Genomic DNA, 24,183 nt, shown 5'->3' on the forward strand with positions numbered 1-24,183 from the left:
CAGCTGATTCTCGATTGGACTTCGGAGGCAAATGATTGAGTCATATCTCATCCATTGTCACATATCGTGGCAAAAATTCAGGTTTATTGCGCTTGAACAGCTTCAAACACTACTAAGAATCATTAACACGTTGTTGCTTTTGATCGATTGTGAGCTCGCGCGGCACCCATTTTGCACACAGCTTTCTCATGTACAAATATTCGTGAATTATATGATTTATACATTCAAATTATATATTCACAATGTCTGCTATCTCGATCAACTTCACTTTACGGTCATTCAAAATTATTTTGTGAACTTTTTTTATTTTTTCATCGGTGACAGTCTCTTTTGGGCATCCACTGCGTTCGCCGTCTTCGGTGCTCATTTCATCACGTTTAAACCAACCAATGAAGGTTGATTTTTCTGGTGCAGACCCCGGAAACTCTTAATCAAGCCTAGACTTTGCTTCAACTGTATTTTTTCCCTCCAAAAAGCAATATTTTATCAGAACACGAAATTCTTTTTTTTTCCATCTGTTTTCAAATAACAAAAGTAGCTATACTCACAACGCAACATCTCACGAACTAATGGTTGGACTGCCGTCAAATTTTGACACGTATCGTTCGAAGGTTAGTAGTAACTGAAAATCAGTTGGAGGTTCATGCAAAATTTCTTGGTTAATTACGATGTAAAACGTCAGTGCTATTATAATTTTTTCCGGTTGGGAAAGCTTCGGTTTTCCCGCTACTGCTTTTCCGGGAAACGATGAAAAACTGCTACCGGTTTTCTTTAGCTCGGATTACGGTGAATTTATTAACAATTGCTAGGGGATAGGTGAATTTTAACGGTCGATCTTCGACGAACTTTTAATTGAGGTTTTCCAGAATTTTTCACTCGACCTAGATATGAATTACGCGAGCAGATAGGGTCGAAGTTTACGTCGTTATTTTTTTAAAGTGGAAACTTTTTGGTACCTATGAAGTTTCACGTTGTTAGCTGAGGGAATTGCTTATCTTTCGATAAATTGAAGGTAGGCTTACGAAAACTTCTAGCGATAATTGAAGGAGGACACATTTGTGAATGTTAGACACAGTTATTTGGACCATTTTGAAATCATTTCGACCAAAATATTTTGTTTTTCAATTCAGTTCATAATGCCTGATTTCAGTCTGCAAGAAACAGATAGTTTTTGTGGCAGGGCAGGACAGAATCCAATTCGAGGACGAAAAAAAGTTGAGAATTATAAGTTTGCTATTAAATTTTGGGATTTCGAAATTTTAAAACTACCATTCGTCAAAATTCAATATAGGTTTGAGATTTCAATTGAGAATAAACAGTCTGTAGAATTATTCATAAAATAAATTTGGGAGGTTTTGGAAAAAGGCACTATCAGCTGACGTCATAAAAAAGCTGCTAGGAGGACAACTAGTTCAAATCAGAAGTGTAATCTATCCTTTGGGCTAGTTTCCGTCGACCGCCGCGTTTCGACGTATTTATCTAACCAATCGCAGTTCTAGAAATCCGTAGCTCCGCCCAGCCTCACGATTGCTAGAATTGCGATTGGTTAGATAAAGTCGTCGAAACGTTGCGGTCAACGGAGACTGTCTGAAGAAAGCGAACCTTGCATTCGCGTAGAAAAGTGTTTCACATTTTCATTTTGAAGAAGAAGGACACCCTGTGTTCTAAGGATGAAAAATAGTTCGCGAATACGGATGAATGACAAAAATCATCAACAGCGTAGAATTGGTAAGGCAATTGAAAGCCTAGGATCATTCCAAAAGAAATGAGAATGGTATGTCTTTTTCCTATGAAATAGTAATTTACGTAACAAGTCCGGAAAATAGGGTTTTTTTGGACGAATAGACAAAATTCCAGGACGAGCGTAAGCGAGTCCTGGAAGTCTGTGAGTCCAAAAAAACCATTTTCGGGCGTGTTGCGTACAATATTTTTTCGGCAACCATCTAAAATAACACTATCGCTGCTGCTTTCCATATTTTATTGCGATTGCGATAAAAAAACATGCAAATTTTTGACAACTAATTTCATATGAACTGTCAGCCGTTATCTCGGTTGCTATGGATTCTATGATACTTTTCCGGCCTAGTCCGGGAAGTACGTACTTTCCGGACTAGGCCGGGAAATGCTACTTTCTCAGAGAAAAAGCGTCCGGGAAGTGCTCACTTCCCGGACGGTTGCCGAAAAAGAAGGTTTAGTGGCTAGTAAAAGGCATTCGAGCCCCATTTTTGGAAAGTGTATATGTGAACCTTAATTGAATAGATCTTATTAATTATTCTCATCAGCATATTTAAAAAAACTGCATGTTACTTGACGAGACTTGATCGAGAAGAACCAAATAGGTCCCAACTTCGAACCTTGTAGAACTCCCTATTTCAAACATAGTCATTGCTCCCTACCCCTCTAAAATGAGACCTTGGAAGACAATTTCCAGAATCCCTTAACTCCAGCTACAACTAACATCCAAACCACTACACCCCCGCAAAGCTAGTGCGGAGTTGCCAGATATATGTATCGAAAATCATCCAACCCATAATTTTCCCAGGGAATAAATAATTAAATTCCAATTATTCAGAGTTTGGATAGCGCGTGTTCTCCGCCTGCCTCCCACCCCCAAAATATACGGAGTCTGCTCGCCTCCTACTTAATTTAATTACCCGATGTAACGGCAGCCCGTCTCCAGAAGGAGGTGGAGGAGTCCTCCTTTAATTTGGGAGATTGGGATGTTTCCTTTTTAGACGGGACCGGGAAGACTTCAAAGATCCCCCGGGGAGAAAGAATTGGGTATCTGAAAAGACGTCCGCTAATTTGATGTTATGAGTTATGAGAGCCTTTGGAGGGACCTGGAGGATGGGGGAGTTGTATGCTGCATGGAGGGTTTTAGTGGAACGATTTCGCGTAAATAGAAAATATTTTTTTCTTGGGAATGGCAGTCAGAAAATATTTGGTGGGTCGTTATGTTATGGAAAAAGCATCGAAAATAGTGCAAGATGAGTTCTTTTAAAGTGAAGAATCTAGTGACTTGATATTTCGATAGTTATTCAGCTATTCTAGATTGAGACGAATCGATGATCATAAGAATTGGTCCAGCCTTTATAGAGTTATAAATGCTTCAACTAACTCCACTTTGTTTTGTATACAGGGTTAAGCATCAAATTCAACTATAGATTCTTATCCTTGAGTAAATAACGGGTGTTTTTTTTTCGAGGTATATTACTTTAAGTTGGCATTACTGTTCAAGATGGCGACCGATTTACCAGCTGTCAAGTGATTTATTCTCAGTTTGATTTGGCAATTCATCATGAATAGACTCACTCCTGAACAACGCTTGCAAATAGTGCAATTTTATTTCGAAAATAATGGTTCTGTGTGGAATACGTATCGCGCACTACGTCCATTTTATTTTGTTTAGCGATGAAGCGCACTTCTGGTTGAATGGCTACGTCAACAAACAAAACTGCCGCATTTGGAGTAAAGCTTATCCTCGAATGTATGTCGAAACACCATTACATCCAGAAAAACTGAATGTTTGGTGCGCTTTATGGGCTGGTGGAATCATTAGTCTGTACTTCTTCAAAAACGATGATGCCCAAATGGTGATTGGTATAGAGCCATGATTACTAACTTTTTCATTCCTGAATTGAACAACCATGATGTCCAGGAGCTGTGGTTCCAACAAGACGGCGCAACATGTCACACAGCTCGTGCCACAATCGATTTATTGAAAGACACGTTTGGTGACCACCTAATTTCACGTTTTGGACGTGTGAATTGGCCTCCAAGATCCTGTGATTTAACACCGCTAGACTACTTACTGTGGGGCTATGTAAAGTCATTGGTCTATGCGGATAAGCCACAAACCCTTGACCATTTGGAAGACAACATTCGCCGTGTTATTGCCGATATACGACCACAAATCTTAGAAAATTTCATCGAAAATTGGACGTCCAGATTGGACTACATTCGAGCCAGCCGTGGCGGTCATATGCCAGAAATCATATTTAGAATGTAATGCCACAAGATTATCTTGCGGATAAATAAAATTCATGTCATCGTTGTATTATTGCAATTTAAAGTTCTAGCTCTAAAAAAAACACCCTTTACATTATCTCTATTCTTTCAAGAGCTGCAGCGAAACTATTGAGAATACAGTCCACACTAACGAGAGATCCAACCAACAGCCAATTAAACTCATCACCATCATTAATACAAGATCAATTCTGCATACCCTTGGATGCTCCGATAACTAGATGGCGCCTCAATCGCCAACAACTCCGACCTACTTTATCCACCCTTCCGGACGTGAAAAAGTCGACCGGCGAAAATCCATTATTTATAACTATGCCTCCTCCGGATTCCCCACCCCATCCCGGAGGGCGCGGGAATTCCGACGGGGTGGTCCCGCTCACCGGTCGCAATCCCGGAATTCTTTCGGGAACGGCCGTTCGCATTCAAGAAATTCCTCGCGTCCCATAAGGCGCGAGTTGCGGCACTGACACGACCGAGCTATTGTTATAATTAGACCCAAATTCGTCTTAACTTCGTCCCCGAAGTTAACCCACGCTTAATTAACTTTAGCCCCCGGAGGGCTCGAACAGGTGAAGTTTGGCAGCATCAGGGCGGTTTTGCAAGAGAGGCTGCTAAGATGGATTCTCAACATTGCTAACAGGCCAGTTGGAAATTCCCCGGTCTATCATAGAAAAACACATTTTTTTTTGGCAAAATTCGACTTTATTATTCAACTGAGTTGCCTTCGAGGGCGATACAGCGATCTTCCAACTTTTCGATACCTTTTTTGTAGTACGATTTCTCTTTCGCTTCAAAATAGGCCTTAGTTTCGGCGATTACTTCTCCATTGGTTATTTCATCGATTCATTCTTCATTCTTCTTTCCAGCGAGCATTCTTTTGAGGTCTGAGAACAGGAAAAAGTCGCTGGGGGCCAGATCTGGCGAATACGGAGGATGCAGAAGCAATTCGAATCCCAATTCATGCAAGTTTTTGTCATTGTTTTCATCGATTTTTGACACGGCGCATTGTCTTGATGAAACAGCAATTTTTTTTTTCTTGGAATGCAATATTCTACAAACAAATGGTCGGACTGCTGTCAAATTTTGGCACGTATCGTTTGAAAGTTGGTACTAACTGAAAATCATATGGACTTAATACTAGCACCGCCATGTGTGCATCAGACCAGTGACTTTTCAATTGGCCTAATAGGATGGTGGGTATGGACACACCATCGCATGTTATCGTCGATCGTCCGTTGTGATTCAGATCTAGCCTCAGGGTAATAAACATAGATGAAGGGGGCATATGTCTTTTTTAGTAATCGAATTTTGTCCCCAACATGAACTATCAAATTTGACATGAAGCGCACAGAAATTAAAACTTGTCAGTGATAAGATGTTTCACTCAATTCGCGAGTTTCTCCACGAAGAACGCACTTCTTATGTCCCACAAAATCAAACTTTCATATTAACTCAAAATATATTGAAATAAATACCTGAATATATCAGAAATTCCGAAAACAAACTTCAAGCTCGCCAAACGACGTGAAACAACCGATGATACTAGGAGAGCAAAAGTTGCCAAACCTTGGATTTCAGCAGGTAGATACAGAATATTATAAATATTCTGCTCATTATAAATTCAACAATTAGGAAAAATATCGGATTCCAAATATTCAAATTTGCATATTTAATCGGGATTCACTCAAATAAATATATTTCATTCAATTTAATATCAATTCATAATGATATAGTAAAATTGTGGATTAGAAAATATATAACAATCCGACAACGTCATCTAATCATGTTGGGGACATGTAAAAATTGAGTATACTCCCCTTATCTATGTTTTTCACTCCATGGATATAGCTGTGAGATGCAACACTGACGCCAAATGGTCTGCAGGATATTTGTTTGTTAAGCAGTAACTTCAATTTTGTTTATTAACACACTATGAGAAATCTTGAGGTCTTGATTAATTTTACCTCTTAAAATTTTATTTGCATCGTAATCTTCTTCTTCTGATGGTGTGGATGTTAGCACATTGGTCCACATGACTTTACTGACAGTTGCTCTGAATATTTGCAACGTGATACAACTGATAATTATTTCATATTGTGTTTTTTAGTGTATTTTCATTAGAGTATCAAGAACATTCAATTTGACCTGATAGTGTACCATCTGCGAGTGGAATGATTCAGACACAGACGTACAAAAAAGCAAACGTCTGTAGAAATAGTCATACATTGTATGGAAGATTCGAGGGTTAGAATGGGACAATATTGTTTATTCATTCACAATTTGAGTATTATTGTAAGTTAGATGGGAGTACCACAAGGGTGCCGTTAGGGTCTTATTGATTTGAAGCTAATTCATAAGGAATACAAGATACTTAAAGAATTAGTTGAGTCAATAAGATTTGTTTACTCTACTTGGTATAAAAAAAACATAGAGTACCTATCATTTGATCGCTGAGTAGATCAGTATGGCTAAGTATTACTTGAGTCAACAAGACTCCTACAAAAATATTGAGTTAATTCATCACGCGTAAATCCCCTACGACTAAATCCACACCAAATTACTTCCATCGCGAGGCAGCCAACATTCCATATACACAACCCCCCCCTCTCCCCAGAACCAGTCTAAACCTAAGCAGCATGCAAGCCAGAGCCGACTTCCACGTCTCTTGTTTATCTACCGCTTCCCCTCCGGCGTGTTATCCCCCCAGTTAATTCCCCATGTAAATGGGAATATTTGGCTTGCCTGCGGGCTGCCGTGTCTCTTATTCGTCTTGGCCGAGCAGTAATAAGAGGTGGTAAATTTCTACGGAATCTTAGCAACTTCCCCACCACATCACCCTGGCTCTGCTGAATGTTTGCCGGATTTGGAGCGGGATTAGAAGTTCTGGCTGGTGGGAGGTTGGCGGTAGGGGGTGGTGTGGAAGGGATTGAGCGCCGCTCACCTGAGCTGTGCGGACAGTGCGGTACGTGGGCGCAAGGCTTAGGGAGCCGGGCTAGAGGGAAGAATAATAATGGAAAGTTGGGGTAAACATAAACACCGGCTGAACAAGCAGATTCGGAAGTTGGTTATGCGCGTGTTGAGACTGAATAAATAGCGCCGTGGGCGTCGCGGTGCTTGTGCTGCCACTGTCTATTCGATTCGGTTTTGCAGTTTATTACTCGGGGTTTAGAATGAGGATGCGGTTGTTTTCTTCTGTGTTTTTCATAGTTGTGAATTGGAATGGAGTTAGAGTTGCATGTTTGATCTTTTGGTGTATTATTGCAAATTATATACCTCCGTAATCGACCAAAGAAAAAATTGCAACCTTTACTGAAATTAATATGATACTCATAACTAATCCTAGATATAGTGAAATATTTGAAAGTCATTTTGTGAGCTATCCACTTTTATAGTGAACTACTAATGCTTTGCGACCAAAAAACTCAAGAGTTTGGTAAAGGCAAGATTCAGAGAACCTTCAGTTTCATCAAGATAGGCACTATCATCTAGATATTTCCTTTGACCAGGTGATCTTTTTGCAGGAGCAGCTTCAGTGATGGCCGGACAACCCAGATTTGAGCCCCTTAGAGATTATCTCCAAGCTGAGGTTTTCGAACATCGTCCAAGGACTCTGGATGATTAAAAAGCTGTGGTTGAGGAAGAATTCGCCGGAATAACTTCATCATCCGCAATAAATAAGTCTTGCAAAATTTCTAACATTTTTTTTTTTTTTGGAATGTGAATTAATGATGAAATATTTTTGCATGAGTCCAACACTACTATGATGTGTCAATTTCGATAGCATTTCACACTTCAAATGGATTCAGCCATATCAAGTGTTTCTCTTTGCATCTGGATATAAGAATACATAACCTCAGAATATCTAGTTGAGAGAAGTTCAAAAATCTAAACTTCTGATAGTCAGGCGGCAATCAATGCAATGAACTCATCTATTCTAAGATGGTATTGGAGTGCCGAAGGAAACTAAATAAGATAGGCAAGAATAACAAGGTATTCACAGTTTGGGTTCGCATCCACTCGGGATTTGAAGGGAATGAAGAGGCCAACATACTTGCCAGAAAAGGGGCACAAACTCCTTTCATTGGCCTGGAACCTTTCTGTGCTATAGGCAAATAAAACAAGAAAGAATTTCAGGAGAAGGAAAAAACCGAAAGAGAAACACACAGGCGGAATCTTCCTGGGTTGGATCATCATCATCAAAGTTTCATCGAAACTTTGACACTGCGAGGCCCAAAAAATATCTGAATCTTAGCAAGAATATACTACATACACATCCTCACTGAATTCCTCACAGTGCATTGTCGGGAAACACCTCATGATAATGGGTCTAGCAGAAAATCACGAGTGCAGATTGTGTAGGGAGGAGGAAGAATCTTCGGATCACCTGGTGAAGGAACGCCTCGCCATTACTAGCCAACGCAAAATCTGCTTTGGGCAAGAAACTTGTAGAAGTAGCCTCCTTGAAGCCATCCCAGATATTGGAGTTCATTAGAACTCTTCAAATAAAGGTGGATAGACAAGTACCAAATACAGAAGTGCTCAAAAGAATGGGTAAAGAGAGGTAAATATTGAAAAGTTGCAGTATCTGGGTCATGTGCTGAGAGGGGAGAAATATAACTTATTGCAGATAGTGATACAGGGACGAAGGAACATCGGAAGGAGGAGAATCTCCTGGTTGAACAACTTGAGGCAGTGGTACAAGTGCAGTTCTGTTGAGTTGTTCAGGATCGCAGTGTCAAAGATGAAGGTAGCCATTCCGATAGCCAGCCTTCTGAGAGGAGATGGCGCCTGAAGTAGAAGAAGAACTCTGGGACTGGAAAGCGAGTTATAGATCACGCTACGGTGAAGATACCTCTGATGGGGAGCAAAATAGACCATTAGGTCGCAGAGGAACAGAACCCCTTCAATTAAATCTAAATCTTAACACCCAAACAGAAAGGCATAATGTTCTTCCTGCACCCAAGACGCTCACCACCAATTTCAAGGCAGATATCACTTGGTGTGTACACACCCTTATTATCGACCCCGTCCAGACAGTTTAATATCCAAAATTCCCTGACCAATTACTTCCGGTCTCCTGAATATTCCAGCGGCGACCGACAATGAATCAAGAAGGAGTCCCCAGACCAGGTGAAATCCCACAGACAAGCCAGCCAGCAGCAGCGCAACCGTCATCGAATAGATAAATTACGTTTTAAAACGCGCGACGCGAGCGCCAGTGAGCGACGTTCGCCCGAGTGTTCTCAAAGTAGGCGATGAATAAAATATGGGACGTCGAGACGTCGGGTTGAGAGATAGGTAGAGAGAGGAGCGAGAGAGAGGGGGAGACTTCGTGTTTGGTCTTTTTAGGTAACTCGTTTTCGCGGTTTGACTTTTCGAACCTCATTTAGCCCTGTCTGGGAAATGAATAAGATATACAAGGTATATTCGGGCTGGAACTTGCTACTCCGTATAATGATGAAGCTACTCTCCGTTTCATGAATATGCGACAGTTGAAACTTCCAACAAACTTGATTTCTTCCATGCAATCTGTGAATTCAATGGAATTCAGGTTGTTCCATAAGAGAAATATTTGTTTGGTCATTTGAACTTTTTTGGTACACCTTGTGTATTTCCAAAAGAGATCTGATGATTCTGGGTCGATATTTGGATTATTTGAAGTTCAGATTTTTGGCTAGTAAATTATTCTCAAATGTATTCATGAGGCTCCGAATGAGACGTTTTTGATGTACAGGGTGACCCAAATTCGATGTTCACTTGAAGCACCTCGAGAGCTATAAGACTTGGATAAAAACATAGATAATATAGCAAGGAGTAAATGAATGAATTCGGAGAACTAAATCTTGGAGATTTTTTTATGTGAACAATTTTTGGTACTTAAATATTGTAGTCGTTTTTGACAAGTTAAAAGGCCTAGAGCAAGTGTACACGGAATTTATCGCCAGTTAAGTGAATTTGAAATAGGTCGAATTATTGGTCTACGGGAGGTTGGGTTGTCATTTCGAGAAATCGCTAATCGTACGAACAGAAATCCAACTACTGTTATGAGATGTTGTCAAGCATAGCACCGAACGTCGAAGGGGCACAAATGAAATTCAAGATCGACATCTATGACTTATGGCCATCAGAGACCGATTTGCAATAACTCGATCTTTGGCTGATTAGTGGTTAGGAGAACAAGGCCATCCTGTAACTTAGCTCAGCAGTCCAAATGGTTTACCGCCGGATGAGATATTTTGGACTGCAGCATTATCGACCCCATCTTGTGTTACCTCTGACGGTTGATCATCGCCGGCAACGATTACAGTGGTGTAGATAAAATATTGGAATGTGAAATGGCAGCAGGTCGTCTCTTCTGATGAATCTCGATTATCCTTGAGTGCACATGATGGCCCAAGAAGGGTTAGTCGACGTCGGGGAGAAAGACGTGAACCTCAGTTTGATTTGAGCGTCATGTACACCGGACAGTAGGTGTTATGGTATGGGGTGCTATTGCACATGCAAGTAGGCCACTTTAAGTCTTTATTCGAGATAACATGACAGCGCTGCGTTAACTTCATGAAATATTGGAGCCATATGTACTCCCTTACCTTAAACGGCTCGAGAATCCAAAATTTCAGCAAGATAATGCCCGACCTCATATTGTCAGAGTTAGTTTGAACTTTTTCAAAGCGACCCATGTGAATATTTTGCCATGGCCGCCCAGATCCCCCGATCTTTCGCCCATATAGCATGTTTGGGAAATTATGAGTAGAAGACTTGGAAATTTACCCCAGCCCCCCCAGACTTTGGCGAGTTTGAGACATGAAATACAGGTAGCTTGGGACAGTATCCCTCAAGAAGAAAAATACCATCTTATTGCTTCAATGCCGAAACGTGTTGGAGAGTGTATAAATAATCGCGGTGGACAAACACATTATTAACTAGTTTATAAAAAAAAAATGTAAACCCTTCGCTTTTTCTTAAAATTTCAATCATTTATTCCTTGCTATACTATCTATGTTTAACCATGTTTTTTATATTATGCACAAGGCATAATGTAATCAATAATATCATTGGTAACTGAAAGAAACTCAAAATAACAAACTGTTTCACAATAATAAATTTTTATGAATCACTACTGGTCGGAAACAAACTTTTATACAATAGTATATCAATTCTCTGCCAATATGAATGTTATTGACAAATAAAATAGTTCATTACAACTTGGTAAAGAACCTATGTTCGCAACAATGATAATTATTACTTTGGTATAAAAAGGAAGAAGGGAGAGCGATGACTCTATTCACTTTTAGTATCGACTTTCGATGACTCATCACTGTTGTTCCCTATTTTTTTTTTGTCGTATCAATTTCCATGTTGTTAATTTTGCTTTCGCTCCAACTCCAAGAAATATAATATTCTATTAAATGACGTTCTGCAAAATGAGAAGTAAAGAGAAATTCATCCCTTTTTCTATTAACGAACTTCTAAATGACCGAAATGTAAAATTCAAGAAGGTAAAAGTTAGAGAAAATCATAAACCAAAATGTTGTCCAACACAGTAATACCACCGAAAAACCCCCATTCCCATTGAAATAATTAGACAAACTTCAAGAAAGCCCGAGCAACTTCCTTAAGGGTAGAAACTCAAATCCACCCTTCTCGTGACAGCCTTCTACTATAGTCCGACCACTTTATGCCAATTCGACTCGAAAACCGCCCCCGTAGGCCGCTAATGTATACATAAAAAGCGTTTTCTCGGCTAAAATGACGGCCGGAAGCTACAAATCAAGGAATCATTTCTTCCCCCTCGCGTCGAGGCGTCGGAATAGGGGTAGGAACTCACCTGGCTGCACGCAATAGCCCTATTGCGTTCTCGTGCTCCCCGCACCTCAGCTGCTTCTGGATCTTAACCATCGTTTCCGATCTGTAAAGAAAGAGATAAGGGGTGAAATTCGTCGTGAATCGTGAAAATTGTTCTAAAGTGTTTGGAGGAATTTAATTTGTGGAGATAAAGGTTCCACACATGTTGGGTTATTTTGATTGAATATACACTGTGTCCGTAAAGTATGGAACAAATTCATTGTTAGCTAAACAGACCGTTTTAAGGAATAATCCTGAAACACGTCGATTTTTTATTTTGATTTACCGTATTTTAAAATAATAATCCAATATACGAGGTGAATTACTTTCGAGTATTGACGTCACCGTTATTTTTTTCAAATAGAACCTCCCAACCAAGCTCCTGGATCTTCTGGAGAGTCACTATCGATATGTGTGGCATTGCTTTGTCCTGATGGAACACAATTCATTTCCTATCTGGCCGCTTCTGGGCTACTGCTTCCTTCAGACAGTCCAATTGTTTACAGTAAAGTTCTAAGTAAACAGTTGTGTCGTAGAGGAGCAGCTCATAGTAGATAATTCCATGCTAATTCCAACAAAGAAACAACGAAACCTTCCTGGTCGTCAATCTTAGCTTGGTCACCTTTTCCGCCGGCTCACCACGTTTCGACCACGACCGTTTTCACTTGACGTTGTCGTAATCTTCACCTTTTGAGCAATCGAAACAGTGATTACCTGAATATCGGACTTGGCAATGTCCTGGATTTTGTCGGCAATTGTCCTTCCAGTGCGCGGTGCATATTTGACATAGAAATTACTGGAACGGAACCAGCATTGGGCATGATTGGTTTTTACAATATTGAGACCATAAACACTATTTACATTTTCAGCCAGCTGGCTTGCATTTTCGCCTTTATCGAAGAAAAAATGGAAAATATAGCTTATGTTCTCCTTTCTAGTTTCGTCCCTCTTTGACGCACGCTCGAACTAAACTGAGTCAACTAATCACAATACTATCAGGGAAGTTTTTGTGGTACGAAATCTTATGCCATCTAGTGGAACCTGATCGGACTTATATACGTGAGATATAGATACGAAAGCCATCTATTAGAAAAATAATGATTTTTACATCTACGAAAAAAAAAGTGGTATTGCACTGGCATCTGTGCGTCAAATCCGGGATTTGAGATTGATTAAGTGACGTGTTATCTCGGAATATCACCTCCTCATGCATTGGTACTCGAGCTCTGATTACTCTCATTGTAGAACTGACGATTCAGATTAGAGAAGACTCTTCGACGCTTCGTTACACAGACGCGTCTGAGAAACATTCATGAGAATTCTGCACAAATGGAAGACACAGACAATACCGGCAACAACCTCTGCCTCCTCTTTTCTCCCAACACGTCGACAGTAAGTTCGTTATTGTGCGAACCAGATGAAATTCGCGGAGGCCGGAAGAAGACGAAAGCGACAAGAGTCAGACCCTCGTTTTCTGAGTTGCTAGCCATCCTAGTCTCGATTCCCCTTAAGCGTGCCGACAATAAAACGTAATTGGTCTGGGATTCTGGGCCCATTATGCCATATAATACAATGAGAACAGATGAGAAATTATAGTTAGCTGGTTTACTTTGGGATCGTCTCAACACGTTGTCTCTTACAGGGAATGTCTGCCATTGGGCTTGAGACGTTTCGATCGCGTTCGGTATAAGTGTCATCTATGTGTTCGTATATTGAAAATTAGGAGTTTTTTGCACTGATGATTCGTTGTTGTTTGCAATTTCTTGAGCTCATCGAGTTATAAAGAAAATTCGAAGATAGTGTCCCTAACCTAGCTGAGATGGTTTTAATATGATATTTCTCTGAATTCTATGTTAGGACGGTTGAAGTTTTACATCTTAATATTTTCTTCAATTGACTTCTTTGGTGTTACTCCTTTAAAAGACACAGTTGATGATATATAGGGTGTTATTTTTCGAGGTATATAACTATAAGTTGGCATTACTCTTCAAGATGGCCACCGATTTAACAGCTGTCAAGTGATTTATTCTCAGTTTGGTTTGGCAATTCATCATGAATAGACTCACGCCTGAACAACGCTTGCAAATAGTGCAATTTTATTTCGAAAATAATGGTTCTGTGCGGAATACGTATCGCGCACTACGTCCATTTTATCGTCGACAAAATCGTCCATCAGAGCAGTTAATTCGATTAACTATGGAATGTTTTCGCACCACGTTCACTATTATTGATAACTTGCATCCCCGGAGACGTCGTACGGTGCGTACAGAAGAAGCTATTGCTGCTGTAGAGCGTAACATTGAGGAAGACCCGAATTAGTCGATCCGCCATCGAGCACAGGAATTGGATCTGTGTCCATCCACTTTATGGAAGATTTTGCGGAAGGATCTTGGTTTGCGTGCTTACAAAATCCAACTCGTGCAAGAATTGAAGCCAAACGATCATCAAGTAAGGCGTAGATTCGTGGAATGGGCCCAAAATGAGATTGCCGTTGTTCCCGATTTTCATAAGCGAATTTTGTTTAGCTATGAAGCGCACTTCTGGTTGAATGGCTATGTCAACAAACAAAACTGCCGCATTTGGAGTGAAGCTAATCCTCAAGTTTATGTCGAAATACCGTTACATCCAGAAAAACTGACTGGTGAGCTTTATGGGCTTGTGAAATCATTGGTCCGTACTTCTTCAAAAACGATGATGGCCAGAACGTTACAGTCAATGGTGATCGGTGTAGAGCCATGATTACTAACTATTTCATTACTGAATTGAACCACCATGATGTCCAGGAGCTGTGGTTCCAACAAGACGGCGCAACATGTCACACAGCTCGTGCCACAATCGATTTATTGAAAGAGACGTTTCGTGACCGCCTAATTTCACGTTTTGGACTTGTGAATTGGCCTCCAAGATCTCGTGATTTAACACCGCTAGACTACTTTCTGTGAGGCTATGTAAAGTCATTGGTCTATGCGGATAAGCCACAAACCCTTGACCATTTGGAAGACAACATTCGGCGTGTTATTGCCGATATACGGCCACAAATGTTGGAAAAAGTCATCGAAAATTGGACGTCCAAATTGGACTACATCTGAGCCAGCCGTGGCGGTCATATGCCAGAAATCATATTTAAAATGTAATGCCACAAGATTATCTTGCGGATGAATAAAATTCATGTCAATCGAATAATCCATCGTTGTTGTATTGCAATTTAAAGTTCTATAACTCTAAAAAAACACCCTTTAGAATACGGAGACAATATCCTGTGATTTTATAAATGATCTTAGCTTGTTTGTTGTGTTATCAGGTACATGGTTCAGGATCTTATATCCAAAATCTTCATTGTCATCCAAACTGAATTAATAATTCATCACGGCGACATGTTACGGGAACACGAAATATTGGAGCAACCTTATTACACGTGAACCTCAAATGTAGGTAACCTTAAAATTCTCAGATGCGATCTCAGCTAATTCACTGGAAAACGAACCAAGATATCATTAATCTGTTTTTTTTTCTTATTATTTCTAAAAAGAAATTGGAAGACCTTGAACAGTTTTTCTCTAACTCCCATAATTCTCAAGATGCTCTCAGTGACAATTAAACACCCTATTCTAAACCGGTATATCGCTACTTTCCCTTGATGACAAACAACATTCTCCTTTGTTTACTTTCCATTATGATTCCTATGAAATGGCGTGGAAAACTTCTGTTTGACAATGGTTATGTGGATGGCATAATTGTTGATACAATAACCAGATAGTTAATCAATATCGTATGATATTACACACTTGGAAATCGTACTTCTTTTTCTTTTTGCATTTTCACTATTCTATACTATATCAAGTTTCTAAAATATCGAAGACCATCGACACACAACCTCCATTCTAGATTTCACATTGAAACGCCTTTGAAGTGATCCGAACATCTAAGACCTATAGCCGGATCTGCAACTAGGTTACTGCCGAGATGATACATCCTGAACCGGATATTATCGCCATTGATCTCGCCTTCCAACAAGGCCATACGTCGTCTTCTTATTGGCTCCGGTACCGAGACCAAAGAATCGCGAGCAGGCAATTGTCTCCGCGCGCCATAGAGCTGTAATAAATTGATGGAGGTGCATGAAGCCATTACCTGGAACGTCGCTCGCTTCCTATATGAGATTTCCATAAGTTACTCGATATCTGAGCCGGAGCAAGAGAGGAGGTGGTGTCCGGGATATTAGTACAATAGTTCTGGAAGGTTGGATGAAGTGAAACGACTTGTACGTGAGGATGTTCTTCGTCGGTTTTATAGATCATAGGTTACACTTCTTAAATATCGAGGTAGCTGGGGGAATTTGGTGCGCCATCTATGTTCAATTTATGTTCGAATGGAGAATGGTTTAGGTTCGGTTTGCGCTAAGGTCAAGTGTATTTTATTTTGTTCGATACTTCGGAAACGAGAATGAGTCGAATTTCTCTTATGTTAGAGTTTTCTACATTTTATTGATGACTTCAGAAGGGTTACTGCCAAAAAAATTACTCCTTATGCTATCGTTTGACATAAAAATGGAATAGTGATATTATATGTTCACATCCAACTACACTAATTCTTGGAACTGACAAACATTGATAAAAGGTATCTCAGAAGAAAGTTTATATTTGTTTCGCTTAGTGCGTGATCGTAATGATTCCGAGGGGCGTATCTTCATAATTCATAGACGTACAACTTTGCTTTCGCCGTTTCATCCGGTATTCGAGGCAAATACTGAGAATGACCTTGGAACCATGGCTGGAATATCCCCAAGATTTTTTGCTTGTGATTATTGTTATGAACCCATTTTTTGTCTCCAGTCACAATGCGATACAGAAATCCCTTCCGTCTTTGCCTTGCAAGCAGCTGTTCACAATAAAACAAACGCCGTTCAACATCTCTGTGCTTCAACTCATCCGGCACCCAATTTCGTTGTTTCTGAATCCTTTCCATGACTTTCAGGTATTTTGAAATGGCTTGTTGCGTCCCTCCCAGTGATCTGCCAATTCTTGTTGCGTTTGACATAAGTCTTGATCAAATGTAATACCCCCAATTTTTTGAAGCGTTGAAACCACTCTCGGCATGTTCTTTCAATAATAGCGGCCTTGTGATAGGTATTTGAGAACATTCGATGAGCCTCAGCCGCAGATTTTTTCATATTAAAGCGGATAATTAAAACCTCCTGCAAATGACGAAAATTTGGCTCGTAAGCTGACATGTTAAATCCAGAATAACTTCATGATGCCGACACAAATCGACTAATATTTCGATGGCATTATGTTTACAAAACGGAAAAACGGCGGAAGCAAAGTTGTAAACCTAAAATAAACTTTTTTTCGACAAACGGCTTAAATTTTCATTCGATTTTTTTTATTAAACTTTCTTTTGAAACACCTTGTATTTCGCAAAAGACAAAGGTGGAGTTGAGTTAGAGTTCTCAAAAGAAACCAGTGTCAGCTTCAACAATATCCTTATGAAATCCAGAACCGAAAAACATGCATGATCAATAAAACCCTAAACTTCCCCAAAATAAACACGAAAAAAACACCCAACAGTTGGCATCGATTCCGCTATCCAAACCTCCCTACTACCCCAAACATACCCCCTCCTCCCGCCACCCCTCGATCCAGCCCTGATTTCCCAGACGACAGAAAAACTCATAAATATATACGTTCGGCAGATCCGATTTTCGAATCCGTTTGCATTATGCCGACATCAAAGGGACTTCCCCGCGCGCCGAACCTCCAAACGCGCGCCATCATCGTAATCCGCTATCGGTTCACCGGTTCGACGGAAACCTAATAAGGCGAACCTGTGAATACGGCCCTGAATCAATCCGGGATTCTCTGATCTTTTTTTTTTTTCGCCCGCTCGTACGTCGTATTTTGGAATTCGATACAACAGGCTGCTTTTAAACGAGGCGAAGCGGGCCCCCCGAAGCGTTGTTCTTCGTTTCCGGAGGAAACGTCGATTAAGGTTCGACGCGAGGGAGTGGAGTACCCCAGGGTTCTGTCATGGAGGTAACCGTTTTCGGTCTCTCGAGAAATGAGGCGTTATTTCTTTTTTTCGTGGAGAGAAGGCTGTTTCTGAAGCGGAGTTGCTGTTGTTGATTACAACTTAAGTCGGCGATGATGGTTTGCAGTATTTCTCTCACTGCCAACAAACGCACAATGAAAACTTTTAAAGTTGGATTAATTTCATTGGAGATAGTAGAATTGGATCAAACGTTTATAATTAATAGTAAAGAATTAGATTGTATCACCTTGCTTTGCAATCATTTGATATTGTGATCGTATTGTGAAATAAATGATGCTAATATTCAATTTGATGTTATCTTATTTTGAAAACTTTCATACGGAAAAATATCAAACGGAACCTGAGGTCAAGAATAACATTTTCTTCGTTGCTGATAAGTGTCGATCTCCCAGCTGTCCAGCAACAGAAGAAAATCCTCCAAATCGAATTTTCTTTCAGAGTATTGATAGAGACTTAGCTGGCGTGTGCTTAAGATTCGTTAGAATGAACTTGAAGTTTATGTTCGACAAAAGACATCAATGATGACAAAAACCGAAGATTTTAATGATGATCACATGGAAGGAGAGCTTATCAAAGATCCAACCCTAAATCAAACACCTTTAGAGTTGTTTAACAAAAAAATTTTCAGTTGGGAATAAAAGTGCAGGTTATTACTTAAAATCAAAAAACAACCAGGAAATATATGGAGTTCAGGATATGACAAATCAGATCCCAGAAAGAAGAAGAGAACAAAACATACAAAAAGAAAAACTATGAGCAATACCAGAACTTTAGAACAAAAAAATCTCACCATAGAGCAGAGAATAGTGGTAAAGTAATGTTGGAATTGATGAAGTGCTTGGGTAAAAATTTGGGATGAACTCTTGTACATTATGGGGAAAAAAGTTCTTCGTAGCTGAAGAAAATTCGATGCGCAGAATGTCCAAACTCCAAAAGTTGTTGTTAAAGCAACCAATCGGCATTTATGTTCTATGCACTCCATGGTAATCTAGCTATAGTTGTTGTGTCCAACTGATTCTTATAAGGATGGAATGACCAAACACTTTCACTTACATCAGCAACATTTTCGAGCGTGCATTTCGATGATGTATGAGCCTTAAGACAGATCCAGTATTTGAATTTTCCACCGTTTTTCCAATTGTACGCTGAGATTACGTCGACCATCATCTGCCCTTAATGCACCAAACGGACTATAAAATCATTATTTTTGTAGTGAGTGGAGCAGTAAATGAATGATGTTAATGATTATGTTAAATGACTAATCTTCAACTAAACATATGACGCTTCGGATGAGAGACCTGGCAGATTTGATTTGTATCATGGAAAAATTTGCCACGAGTTGTCAGATGAGATCGAATAAAAAAGGAAGAAAATTAAAGCTTGCTTCTGGCAGAGCCAGAAACGACATGAAATGAGTATCAAAGCCCCTATAGAGTTTTCCAAATTTCCCACAATGGTAGACGATCTCCTCCCAAATTTCAAACTAGTCGCAGTTCCTAAAGGCTAGTAATAGACCTCTAAGAGAGCGTTTTCTCAAGGTAGAAAAAGCCTGTCGCATGTTAACACTAGTGCCGGCTGAAGGTGGTGTATTATCCATCTTTATTTTGTCCTACATTCAGTTACTTCTTTCATCGAAAGCACCTAGTCCCATACCTCAGGCTAAATTAAACAATGAGGAGACCAATTTTTCGGAGTTGTCAACAAATAATATCCTGCAGAGAGCTAGGTATTGGTTAGATAGAGGCAACTTCCTCCAAACATTGAAGTATATGGATCTTCTGCAAGGTACTTCACGTAGCGTAGCACGACAATGGATGAATGAAGCTAGAATTTTCCTTAAAACTCAATACGCTGCCAATACTTTGATGGCTCATGCCGCATCCAGTGGTGAAATGTATTTGTAGATTGAGTGTATAAATTTTACATTGAATAAAATTCTACTCTACATAAAATCATTTCATATCCCTTTATAGCTTCTTTCGGAGCGATATCATACAGAAAGTACACAGATATCTAAATTTAAATGTCACTTTTCTACCTGTACCCAATCCATAACCTCAGACTGGAAACATAGAAATGATACATACTCCATTTCGCCAACAATTTTCGTTACTCTGGGGTTTTTTTATTTCGAACCAAAGACCCCCTACCAGGAAGTACAAACGAACGTGGGCCGTTCTCCTAATTAAAAGTCCGGACTGTAATAAAAACGAGTCCTTTTAATATTTCGACGTGTGTGATTCCGGCATTAGAGGGTGTCTGCCCGGATGGAAGCGGACAGAGAATTAGACTGACTCGGGTATTTTTTTCTACCCACATTCATACGGAGACCGCTACGTGCTTTTTTTTCCGCATATGTAATATCCCAATGGAGGATGAATTGAAGAAGTGAAAGAGTTGGCTATGCACTGAGGGACATCGAAAAAGATTCGAAACAAAGTACTGCAAAAAATGTGATTTTTATTTTTTGTAGAACTAATAAGTACTGGTTTTTAATGTTTGTGGATGTTTGTAAAGAGTGTTTTTTTAGAGCTATAGAACTTTAAATTTCAATAAAACAACGATGGATTATTCCATTGACATGAATTTAATTTATCCGCAAGATAATATTGTGGCATTACATTTTAAATATGATTTCTGGCATATTACGCCACGGCTGGCTCAGATGAAGTCCAATCTGGACGTCCAATTTTCGATGACTTTTTCCAACATATGTGGCCGTATATCGGCAATAACACGGCAAATGTTGTCTTCCAAATGATCAAGGGTTTGTGGCTTATCCGCATAGACCAATGACTTCACATAGCCCCACACAAAGTAGTCTAGCGGTGTTAAATCACAAGATCTTGGAGGCCAATTCACAGGTCCAAAACGTGAAATTAGGCGGTCACCAAACGTGTCTTTCGATAAATCGATTGTGGCACGAGCTGTGTGACATGTTGCGCCGTCTTGTTGGAACCACAGCTCCTGGACATCATGGTTGTTCAATTCAGGAATGAAAAAGTTAGTAATCATGGCTCTATACAGATCACCATTGACTGTAACGTTCTGGCCATCATCGTTTTTGAAGAAGTACGGACCAATGATTCCACCAGCCCATAAAGCGCATCAAACAGTCAGTTTTTCTGGATGTAACGGTGTTTCGACATACACTTGAGGATTAGCTTCACTCTAAATGCAGCAGTTTTGTTTGTTGACGTAGCCATTCAACCAGAAGTGCGCTTCATCGCTAAACAAAATGAAATGGACGTAGTGCGCGATACGTATTCCGCACAGAACCATTATTTTCGAAATAAAATTGCACTATTTGCAAGCGTTGTTCAGGCGTGAGTCTATTCATGATGAATTGCCAAATCAACTGAGAATAAATCACTTGACAGCTGTTAAATCGGTCGCCATCTTGAACAGTAATGCCAACTCAAAGTTATATACCTCGAAAAAAACACCCTTTAGATTCTGAATGAAAGTTTGAGTATTTGATGGATCAAGTAGTTTCTTGGTGGTGGAAATCCATTTAATTGATATCAAATGCCAGTTATTCTACCATTATTTTATTATGTACAAAACAATTGTTCAGCTTTTCCACATGTCAACATTTGAATTATTCAAAATGTACAAAACCTGAAAAAGCTTCTGTGTAGGGAAACAATTGTTATTTACATATAATGAAATAGTAGAAATGGGATAACTCGTATTCAATATCAATAGAAGTTTCAGTTTCAATTTTTGATATTCCAAAGGCAACAATATGTGTAATTTCAGTCAATATTTATTATTAGATGTTTGGAAATGGTTTAATGTTATCTGTCTGGATTATTGATGTCAATCTAAAATTACCTATCCTTCTCTATCGAAGAGTTGATAATATCAATGAAGAGATAAACAAGATTTGGCATGTATTCCTAATTTTCCTATATCAACTGGTAAAAATGATAGTCAACAATAAATCACAATGGAACTAATAGAACAATAGAAATAACAAGAAAGAATGGAAGAAAACCAACATTCCATTCCAAAACTTTCCAGAAATTAGTGGTTTTGATTTCAAACCATGAAAGACGAAAAATAGACAGAAGAAAATCACGATCAGTTAAAAAGGAACTGAATTTTACCTTAAAGTATTTGGAAGTTCCCGTTTATCAACAATGTTCCGTTTTAAAATTTGATTGTAATTTTTTATGTCTGATAATAAATAAAACACTGACAAAATACATTCATAAACTTTTGAAAGAGACCAAAATGAACATGACTCCTCGTGAGTATATATTTGAGATATCTCTTGTGTGATTGAATAGAAAGATACTCACTTTTGTTCGTCTATAGGTACATCGGAAGTGGCGTCGAACGGAACGACATCTGTCGGAATGTTGTTGCCTTCCAAAACTGTTGCAAGGTACTGTGAGGCTTCGTCCCACCTATTTTGCAGGCTGACTTCGAGTGGCACCTGTACAGGAGGCGCTGAAAAAAAAAAGATAGATATATTAAGAAAAAGTCTAACTTGAACTTATGTAGTGAAGGGATGTTTTGGTCATAAACAAGTACATAGGCGCATAACTTTGCTTCTGATGTTTGTTTTTCGAAATTCCGAAGCTTTATTGTAAAACACTTGTTATACATTTATCATTCAAATTATTGTCTATCGCTGGCCACTACTTTCTCCCATCTTTCAGGCAGCGTAGGAATTCCGCATTGAAAAACTGGTCCTCTCTTGAAGCGATTCACGAATCGTTCTTCTAATACCGAAAGCTGGTCAGCCAGGCGTGGGTCATTGATCGAAAAATGGGGTGGATGGGGTAGGACTTCCCATTTCAATGTTTCCAAGTATGTCTTGACCACTTTTGCAACATGGGGTCGAGCATTGTCATGCTGTAAATTTACTTTATCATGTCTCTTGTTGTATTGCGGCCTTTTGTCTCCTATTGCTCGGCTCAAACACATCAATTGCGTTCGATAACGATCCCTGTGATTGTTTCAGTCGGTTTTAACAACTCATAATACACTATACCGAAATGGTCCCACCAAATACCGAGCATCCCCTTGGAACCGTGAATATTCGGATTGGCCGTCGACGTGGAAGCATGGTCGAGATATCCCCATTATTTTCTGCGTAATGAACCCATTTTTCGTCTCCAGTCACAATGCGATGCAGAAATCCCTTCCGTCTTTGTCTTGTAAGCAGCTGTTCACAAGCAAACAAACGCCGTTATACAACTCGCGGCTTCAACTCGTACGGCATCCAATTTCCTTGTTTCTGAATCATTCCCATGAATTTCAGGCGTTTTGAAATGGTCCTGCCAATTCTTGTTGTGCTTGACATGAGTCTTGATCAAGTAATGCCTCCAATTCTGAATCTTCGAAAACCTTCCCTCTTCCACGGCCATGTTGGTCTTCGACGTCAAAACACCGTTCATAAAGCGTTGAAAGCACTCTTGGCACGTTCTTTCACTAATAGCGGCCTCACGATAGTTATTTGAGAGCAATTGATGAGCCTCAGCAGCAGATTTCTTCATATTAAATCAGAAAATTAAAACCTACCGCAAATAACGATAATTTAGCTCGTAGGCTGACATGTTTAATCGAGAATAACTTTAGGATGCATACACAAATCGACTAATATGTTTACGAATACCTTAGCTTATTGTATGACATCTACGAACTATTCATTTCGACTACAGCCATCTATTGCAAAACGGCGGAAGCAAAGTTGTACACCTAATAAACCAATTCAGAAATCCGAAAGACTTCCTGTCGACCAAGCTAAACATTCCCGAAACCAACAGTCAAAAACAGCGACAACTCGACGTGTCGGCCGTAACAGTTCCCCACATCCCACGTCGTCTTCGTCGGCGTCCTCGGAAAGCCCGACTCCTCAAAACTCGAAACCCGATAACCAGCCGAAGCTATCGCGCGCCCCGTGCATGCGAAATTAAATCATTTGTCATATTAACGTCTTCTCGGATGGTCATTAAAAGTTCTACACGTCGCCGCTTGCCTACTCGAAATCCGTCAGTGATAAACGAGCCCCGGTTCGGGGCTCTCTCTCGACACCCAAACTCCCACCGCCCGCGAATCTCGAGAACTTTTCAGGGAGGCGATAAAATTGCGTCTCGGAGGGTGGGGGGCCAGCACGTACGCGGATCGGATAAAAATATGTAAAGTTACCCGGTTAGATTCGAGGGGGTGGGGGAGGAGAGAAAGGGCGCCCGCCGACGCGATTGTTTCGGGACCTCGTAACGCGATTCCGTTTTTCGAGTAAAACTTGGC

The 24,183-nt window shown here is 39.9% G+C and overlaps 1 protein-coding gene across 2 annotated transcripts in view; it reads right to left on the reverse strand.

Moving 5' to 3' along the window:
• LOC123671595 (protein timeless homolog) overlaps positions 1-24,183 on the reverse strand; it is a 232,774-nt gene that overhangs the window by 176,713 nt on the left and 31,878 nt on the right. For both annotated transcript variants that reach the window (XM_045605549.1, XM_045605550.1), the window contains 2 exons: positions 22,227-22,377; positions 11,855-11,935 (listed from right to left, as the gene is read on the reverse strand). In XM_045605549.1, coding sequence (XP_045461505.1) covers positions 11,855-11,935; positions 22,227-22,377 — 232 coding nt within the window. The remainder of the gene's footprint in view (positions 1-11,854; positions 11,936-22,226; positions 22,378-24,183) is intronic.

Source organism: Harmonia axyridis, chromosome 1, assembly GCF_914767665.1.
Source record: "Harmonia axyridis chromosome 1, icHarAxyr1.1, whole genome shotgun sequence".
In the NCBI taxonomy this organism is placed as follows: domain Eukaryota; kingdom Metazoa; phylum Arthropoda; class Insecta; order Coleoptera; family Coccinellidae; genus Harmonia; species Harmonia axyridis.